The sequence below is a fragment of the Mytilus trossulus genome, chromosome 10 (genome assembly GCF_036588685.1).
Source record: "Mytilus trossulus isolate FHL-02 chromosome 10, PNRI_Mtr1.1.1.hap1, whole genome shotgun sequence".
Classification (NCBI taxonomy): Eukaryota; Metazoa; Mollusca; class Bivalvia; order Mytilida; family Mytilidae; genus Mytilus; species Mytilus trossulus.
The window spans coordinates 15,245,450-15,255,093 of NC_086382.1; the positions used below are offsets into that span (position 1 = coordinate 15,245,450).

Below are 9,644 nucleotides of genomic sequence, written 5' to 3' on the forward strand. Positions count from 1 at the left end.
GATGCCCCATTAGTCCGACACCACAATGGGTACAGGTGAACCAGCAAACCAAATGTTCTACTAATTACAAATGTGTTTAGGCTATATATACGTAGAGCTTGGAAAAGCCACGAAATCAAATATCAACGAAAATGAGATTTTTTCTCAATCCACAAAAAAATAAATGAATCCATCATATATGAACTAAAGTTATTTAAAAAAAAAAAGAAGAACTATAATGATTTTATTCTGAAATTACAACAATTAGTATCCAAAGCATTTGTAATGTCTGTCACTAGCCTGTGTGTTTGTATGGGTATTGAATGGAGGCAACATGGCTCTTTGTTTTATTACTTCTCTGTTTGGATTTAAAAGCTTGCGTTTTGTCTGCATTTCTGGTTGCCGTTTAGCTACAAACCTCGGTTTCGGTTCAATAAACTTGTGTACAACTGTTATTTTTACATTTAGATCATTGATTCCTATTACAACATCTTCTTTGTCTGTGACAGAAACTTCTAGTTGTCCATCTATCAACATTGCTTCTGCTTTTAATTGGATAGGTACTTTTGGTTTTGTAAAATCCCCAATCTTCTTAGTGGTACAATATCTAGCACCTACTGTATTGGAGTGTTTGCGTAACTGCTTTCTCCTGCTAGCCAAAGCTCCTGTAGAAATGTCACTATCCGAATTACCTTTGACGTTGTAAGTACCTCCACGTACAAGTTGTCCCGGGATAGTTTTATCAATAGAAGGAAGTGATAATTGTCCTTTAGGTTTATAACGGCGCTTTGGAGTACTAGAGAAACTGCTGCTATTGTATGGACTCTTTTCGAAACTATTTGATGTATACCGTGAAGCAAAAGAGTGACCTGATGTACTATTGGCCATAAAGTAATCATCGGAGTGGTTTTCAATGTTGTGTGAACTATTGTTTACTTTGAGTATATTTACTACAGCTTCTCCAAAAGAATCACTTACCGAAGTTTCTGTAGAAAAACGATTCCAAGATCCAAAATTATTTTGACTTTGTTTAAGCTTTTGCTTAGAATTGTTGTTAAAACTCGGAGTTTTTGCTTTATTAGTAGGAGAAATTTTTTTATGCATATTTTTCTCATCAACTTGATTTGAAAAAGGTTTCCTAACAACCAAACTTTTCTTGTTGGTTTTTAAGTTTTTCTCAGAATCTTCAGATATCGTAATGTTTTTCCTGCTTAAGGATTGCGAGTTTCTTGGCTTTGGTTTAGTGTCCTCGAATTCGATATGTTTTGTTTCATTGTGTTTTACTTTGCCTTGTTGATCAAGTTCTATAATTGTCTTATCTTTCATTTTCGTAGATATTATATCTGAAAGAGAGTTGCATTCTTCCTCGTGTATAGACTGTGGACTGACGACTCCATCACCGCTGTTGGATTGTTGACTCTTTAGAGTTTGTCTACATTTGGTTTCAGATGTGTTTTGGCTGCAGCGATCAATTTCGTGTGCAGGCGATTTGCTTTTCGTTAATGTTCTAATTGATTGGCGACTCTTTGGTTTAGCTATTTGACTATAGGAATATGGCGATTGTCTTGAACCGCTTCGTGGAGATTCAGTGCTGTTTTTATCTTTGTCGTTTTCCACTATATCAATGATTTTGCTGCGCGCGGAGCCCGTCTTGTCATCTTCTTTTTCGAGTGTTTCGATGACTTCTTTCTCTGGTGTACTAGGACAACTACTGAAATCTTCGCTGTAATTCGAGTTCGAACTTTCTGCGGACCGACAACGACTTTCAGATCTACTGCTTAATCTGCTATGTTTCCCAGAAGAGTTTTCTATTTCATGTTCACTGCCATTCTTGGGTGTTGTAGATATGCACATGATATCGAGATCGTCGTCAGCATTCTGTGATAGCGGAGAAATCGAAATCTCTTTAATCCGAAGTCCTGTAGGTGATCTCGAATCGACCGTTCTTTCTGTGTCTTTTTTGTTATTCTCTGCAATCTTACTACAGTTAGTGGTACTTTCACAATCAAAGAAATCATATAAAGAGTGGGTTGACGGACGTTCTTTTACTGCCGCCATCCTACTCTTCCTTGATGGGACGTCATAAGCGTAACTACATCACATGACTATAGATGGTGCCGTCATCAGCAGTGTCAAACACAAATAAGTTTACTGCAAGGTACAGAAGAACTCAAAATAATATTGGTAAATCAGACGTCACTATTTATTTTAAAGAGTATTTCATGTTCTTACATTTTACAGTGGCCAGAATGTATTTGTCTGCAAACAGTGGCAGTGCGTTTTTTTAAAGTTTCTTATTCTGCACTTTGTTGTTACACCGAAACAGTGCCTTGCATGGCTTCAATACTCAAGTGTTACATTTTTGCTCTGTATTGTAGGCCTCAGTGTTATTTTAAGATGAAGAACAGCAATGACCCTCAGCAATATAGCGCTCTTTCTTTGCTTTGTGTGCGTGAGAATCATATACTTACTTAAAACACAATTAATGTAATTAACGTATAGGTCATAGAGTTTATTATCACAAGTTATTTTGACATTTAATTTTTAGTCAGGATTTATCTCTTACAATTTGAAGTCAAACTCCCGCTTTCGGGCGAGGGTTCGTCCTGCACATGCATGAAATATTTGCCACTGGACGTTAAGCAACCAACAATCAATCGGGCGAGGGTAATTGGTCACCATGATTTAAATGGCATCATTTGAGCAGCACTTAGATATACGTCCCTCATGCTATAAGAAATCTAGTCGTATCTATCGAAAACAAATCATAATGTTATACTTATATTTCCACATAGAATGTGGTACATATATAGATCTTTTTCTAATCTGATTTAGGACGGTATTTATAAACTTACAGTGAATTGGGTGGGTAGATCTTAAGTTTAAAATCCTTTTTACAACCACGAAAAGAAACAATGTTTCTCAACAGGAAATTATAAAGCAATTCATGTCATGTATGTTTACATTCGGTAATTTACACCCGTGTAATACAAATACATTTAAATTTAAAAGGCTTTTGTAAAGCATCTTAAGTTATCAAAACAGATCTTATTGGATTTCATACATACAGTTCAATAAAGTTTTGACACATCCGCTAATCAGATATGTTAAAGTTAATGGATTTTATACTGGTTGGTATTTAATGTGAATTGTTCTGATATATTCACATACATACAATAAATGTACCCAGTACTTTATGTAAATCCGACCATCTATATAAAAAGATTTGTCATACCTTTATTGATAACGATAATCATTTTAAAATTGAGAAATATTATTTTGTACTAATGTGCAGTGAAGTTAAATGGCTTTTCTCTGTCCCAGTCGATTAGGAAATACAAATAGAGCAAAGCGAAATAGAGGTAAGAATAATTTGTATTTTACTTGAGTCTCTAACATTACACAAGGGTAGAGATAAGATAAATTTGTCTTTTGCTTGTATAAATCTCTAATACTACTCAAGGGTAAGTCACTCGTTTTAAGCTTTTATAATGCTATTGTTATTTAGAACTAAACCCGTCATATACTGTATATGCAGCAAGCAGTTAACTTAATTGTCTTAACAAATCACTGCTCCCTTTATCGTTAAAAATTATGTTGGGATTTTTTTAAGAGTAAGGAGAATCATGAAGTATTCAAAAACACAGACCTGGTATACATAGTCATAACCATTTGTGACTTTTTACCAAAAATTGTTACACAGACAACAGTAACTGCTTCAATTGAAATATAAGGATGTCTTTTTTCCCCTTTTTTTATGACAATAACATTTGTGTAATTTTCAATGTCATCGCACACTGTGATATCTTCTTTACAGGGAAAGAACCGACACACAGAGGACGAATAACTGGAAGTGATAGTGTGGACACAATAGAACAAGTTGGATTAGATCGGTCAGATCATATGTTTACACGTTCAACGGTCGACATCATACAAGATTTCAGTCCAAAGGCACCAGGTGAGGTTCAGGTTACAAAAGGCGAGACTGGTCGACTCATACACACTGCCAAAGACTGGTTGTATATTGAGAAAACTAACGGTCAAACAGGTTATGTTCCACTATCGGTATGCCGTACGGTGAAAGATATAGATTCTAATACAGACATTTCTTGTGCGAATTCTGTTCGCAGCAGTCGTTTATCGGAGTACAGTGCAGACCTGTCGGAAGATAACACTGATATTGAGTCAGTGTTAAGCAGAAACATGTCGCCGTTATTCCAACCCAAACCACAAGAGAATTCAAGTAGTGGTATATTGGATGAAATGGATGTTAAACCTTTTTATAAGACCTCACACGGACAATATATAGTGCTCTTTGATTTTCTCGGACTTAACGAAAACGACGTAAGCGTTGAACGATCAGAGCTAGTTGACGTTTTAAATATAGAAGAGCCTGACTGGTCCTGGGTTAGGAAGTATGATGGGCTGGAAGGATTTGTACCAAAGACATATATTTGTCCAGTAGAGCCTCTCCGTAAACTAGGTATAAACTAGTATTGTAAAGTAGCTTATTGTGGTTTTATTAACATCTATCATTAAAAGTGTGGCAACAAGTTAAGGTTTTGGCAAATACAGAAAAAAAGACAAAATACAAAATGTAGTCAGTCACAGGATTCATATTGCCATACAAAAGCAGTGATAAGGTATCGATTTGATAACAGAAAAAGGTAAATGCAGACATCTGCTGAAATATTTTATACTGCATCTTGAAAATTTGAGATATGAATGACACTATTTCTGTTTTATCAGAACTTATTGCTTTTTCAGAACAAGAGAAAAGATAAAACAATATTATTTTTACGGAAATCTGATGTAATATATATATTAGTAGTCGTATCATAATTACTTTTATTTAATACATTGTATATACAACTTTTAAAAGTTGAATATAGTCTGTAGAACCCAGATGTCTTTGGTCGTTTTTGATTTGCTGGGTTAATGTCTCATTGATATATTCCCCCACGTCTCTTTTTTCCAAATCATTTATTTATATAACAATGTATCTTACTACTGCATAATCCTTCTTTTTTTAGTTCGAAATGGTGGATTAAATAAAAAGTCAGGGTCAAACACTACAACCAGCCAAGGTTCAACATACATCCAAAGAAGTGGTCAGCCTAGGTGTCAGAATCAAGTGTCCATACAAAATACATCAACGGAAGGTTTTATGTCTTCAGCAGTTAGTCTACAATCAACGGAAGGTTTTATGTCTTCAGCAGTTAGTCTACAATCAGATAGCCTACCAAAACACGACTCAGCAAAATATGGACACAAAAATGTAAAGAAAAAATTATCCGACAAAACTGACACTCCTCCATACACACCAGACAGTCATACTGCATTAACATCCACAAACATTTCTGTACAGCCGAAACAACCCGACAAAGAACCACCACCATATTCAAGTCTTCACCTGAAAACACAAAATGAGTCACTCTTTGATCCAGTATTTCTTGAGGATCACAACCAACATGACTTTTCAGATCAGTCTCTGACCGATGTGACAGAAATTGCTTCCTCAGACTTACACAACAGTAGTCACTTTCCTCCACAACCTCTAGCAACAATCTTATCAGACAATTCAAGGTCCTCAACTTATTTCGACAGACACATAGCTGATTCGTTAGAACATTCAAACACTTATGCCATAAATGACATTAACGGAACCAAACCGCTCCGGCAATCTCAGATAAACGAAACCACGAAGGAATCTTACCAGAACCCGTGCTCAGTGAATGATTCAAAGCAGTTTATATTAAATGATGTTTTAGAATCTAACTATGGCCAGTATACAGACGTCAGTTCATCTAGCATTGCAAACGAATTCTCGGTTAAACTAAAACATGACGGAGATGTATCCGACTCGTTTAAAAACGTTACTGAAGAACTTGCCATGATATTAAAAAGGAGACAACAGATAACTGATGGCTCCATTTCTGATTCTTCACGAGGAACAACACATTCAAGGGTCTCTGCGAGATCTTCTGTTAAATCTGAAAGCATTAAGACAACACGGTATAGTTCTAATGTTAACATAGGTGGGCAGCAAAGTAGCTATATGGTTGAGTATGTCATGAAGTATGAATATAAAGGACAGCCACATGGGCAGCAAAATATCTATGTTCAAAAAGGGGAGGCAATTTATGCTGATTTAAATTCTCAAAATAGTTCAGAATGGATTTGGGTACATATACCCCGAACTGATCAGTATGGATACATTCCAACATCGTATGCAGAAAAACAAACAACTGTTGTTTTGTAAATAGTTGGCAGTCATTTCATGTTTTAATATGATAGTTGAGATTAAGTATTTTTAATTTTATTCCAGAATTTAGAATTCTATTGAATGATTTAGACACTTTGCAAGTAGAAAGAACAATTCTTTATTCAAAAAGAGGCGGTCCGATTTCCTCTTATGTTGTTTCTTTTATGGCTAAAGGAAGATCCAAGTAGAGTGGGGTTATCGAGTTAATGTGATCATCACCCCCTTCTTAGTTTGGCGAAAATTATGCACCATATCTCAGAGGTGGTTTAGGGGGGGGGGGGGCATTATTTGGCATTATTTGGCAGTCAGTGGGCCCCCAATAATGAAAATATCTGGATTCGCCACTGCATCTAGTATCAATTAATTGTTAGTTTAATTTCAGTTTACCAATAAGTCTATCACTAATAATTACATTTCAATTTTAATAGATTTTATACCTAAAGGCAAAAGACAGGTTTATACAACGAACATGCAATTACTGTCGGATAGTTAATTATATTTCGATTCTTTTAAGTGGATTGAAATTGGTGAGAAAGTTCACAATTTTAAATGTATTTGCTAAATTTTCCCAAACTTATTTTGTGCTATTGTTACTGTATGGTGCGTATTTCTGTCTAAATTCAAGTTAAACTGATGATAAAAGTCAGCAAACCAAGAATAGTTAATTGCCAAGGCTAAACATGCATGTATTAAGTGATTGTTAAAATGTGCTGCACTGTTATTGTACGCAGTTGAACTGTTTGAATTTGAAAAAAAAAATAGCAAAGAATGCTCAATATAGAAGACCACAGCTGCATTATGATTTACTGACTTAGACTGTGATGTTCTCGTATTGGGGAATTTCTATACTATAGTATACAGTGTTGTCATAGTAAATTGGTTAAGTTTTCGAAAAAACAAATATTGCACCATATTTTTTTTAACTATAAAAGTATAGAAAGTCCGTGATAATGATCTAATTTGTATTGTATGATACTATGAAAACTTCCTTAAGGATGTCCTTATTCGTTTGTAAACTCATACTTTAGTAATATTCAAACCTCTATCGAAGTTACTAGCACATTTTTTCAATATGTACGCAAATATAAATAAAAATATATATCAGATCGGCACCTTAATTTTGTAATATACATGAAACTGAGTTACTGTAAAATGAAATTGTCATTTAAATTTGGCTATACTGTGAAAAATAAATTTATATTCATATGAAATTGGGCCTACCTTTTTACTATTTTGAATTTTCCGTTGGTGTAATAAATACAAATCCGGTGAGAGCAGTTTTTCCATTTTTCAAGTTCATTTAGTGTTTTTTTTCTTATAACTATAAATTATTCTTTGTATATATTCATATATTAATATGATATAAGCCCATGTAGTTTGATTTGTGCCATCAGTTTTATGCATATCTAGCCTTTTTGTTATTGTTAATTTATTCAATTTGTTAACTTGTCTTGTTTTGTTCTAATAAATATTTTGATGAAAAAAACACCTTGTCTTCATATTCCATAACAATGAAAATTACATGAATATAAGTAAACTGCCTTCCAAAACCAATAACAACAACATGAATATATTTGTGAACAAGAATGTGTCCATAGTACACGGATGCCCCACTCGCACTATCATTTTCTATGTTCAGTGGACCGCGAAATTGGAATTATAATTAGAACGTTCATATCATAGGGAACATGTGTACTAAGTTTCAAGTTTATGTAACTTTAACTTCATCAAAAACTACCTTGACCAAAAACTTTAACCTGAACTTCGCACTATCATTTTCTATGTTCAGTGGACTATGAAATAGGGGTCAAAACTATAATTTGGCATTTAAATTAACATGTGTACCAAGTTTCAAGTTGATTGGACTTCCAACTTCTTCAAAAACTACCTTGCCCAAAAACTTTTACCTGAAGCGAACGGACGCACAGACAGACGGACAAACGGAGGCACAGACCAGAAAACATAATGCCCCTCTACTATCGTAGGTGGGTCAATCCATTTAATGATAATTAAATTTGCACATGCTGGAATGTCTCACCTTCTTGACAAACCATTGATAAATTTACGTTGATAGTCCTAAATATTGAACTTTACTACAACTATCTCATAACTTCAACATGATTCAAGAAAATGAGATCAAGGGAAGATAAATCAAACTGGAAATACATGTACACCTTACAATCATTCCATAAACCAAATATGCTTTCAATATATATATAGTTGACCTATTGCACATCAAAGAAACAAACAAAACCAGGAAAAACAATGATCAATGAACCATGAAAATGATGCCAAGGTCAGAAGGCTGCCAGACAGACATGTACACCTTACAAGCATTACGTTTTCAATATAGTTGAACTTCTGCATATAATATCTAAGAAACAAACTTACAGTTGTTATTTTTTGTATCATTTGGTCTCTTGTGGAGAGTTGTAGCATTGGCAACCATAACAAATCTTCTGTTTTTATATTAACCAGGAAAACTTCTGATTGACCAATGAAAATGAGGTCATAGTCAGATGATAATTGCCAGACAGACATATTCACCTTACAATCAATCCATACACAAAATATAGTTTACCTATTGGTAAATGAGAAAAACAGACCAAAATACTAAACTTTCATAATGAGCAATTAAGCATAAAAATGGTAAAATAAAACATACCAGAATGACATGTCATACCCGTAGCCAGGGGGACGAACCCCCCCCCCCCCCCCCCCTTGAAAACAAATAAGCACTGTTAAAGTCAATGTTCTGTAAAAATTGTGACTGTTAAAGTCGAGTTTGTGAGTCCAACCAACCCTCCTTTGGAAATTCCTGGCTACGGGCTTGCATGTAAATAGCAAAATATTTTCATACACCAAATATTGTTGACCTATTGCAAACAGTATTAAAACTAGACAGAGACACAAAAACTCAACTTTAACCACTGAACCATGAAAAATGAGGTCAAGGTCAGATGACAGCTGCCAGATGGACATGTACACCCAACAATCATTCCATACATCAAATATAGAAGACCTATTGATAAGTGCAAGGGAGGTAATCCAAATTTATAACTTTGTTCTTAAAAATATTTGTCCATTAACCAGGTCCAGGACACCCTTATTTTTTCCCTTTTTTGCCCCCAATTCCTGAACAGTTTGAGTCATAAACCCCATTAGGCAATCCTTACCATCCCTTTCTAGTATGGAACTGTGTAGTATAATTTCAGAGATCCATTTTTCTAGAAAAATGCTTATAATTCCTCATCTTCGCTAGCCAAGGGTTGCGATCCACTCCCGCTCTCTTCACTTTTGGAGGATTGAGATAAAATTTCAGAGACACACGATAAGGATTTTTATTGGTTGCAGTCAAAACTTGCTGCATCCAATCAAAAAGTGCCATTAACATGATCAC

The 9,644-nt window shown here is 34.7% G+C and overlaps 1 protein-coding gene across 1 annotated transcript; it reads left to right on the plus strand.

Moving 5' to 3' along the window:
- The first annotated feature begins 3,103 nt into the window (after positions 1–3,103).
- Positions 3,104–6,532, plus strand: LOC134686908 (uncharacterized). Its single transcript, XM_063546746.1, has 3 exons — positions 3,104–3,341; positions 3,797–4,462; positions 5,013–6,532. The coding sequence occupies exons 1-3, from the start codon at positions 3,284–3,286 to the stop codon at positions 6,239–6,241; spliced, it is 1,953 nt and encodes a 650-aa protein (XP_063402816.1). The 5' UTR covers positions 3,104–3,283; the 3' UTR covers positions 6,242–6,532.
- The last annotated feature ends 3,112 nt before the right edge of the window (positions 6,533–9,644 follow it).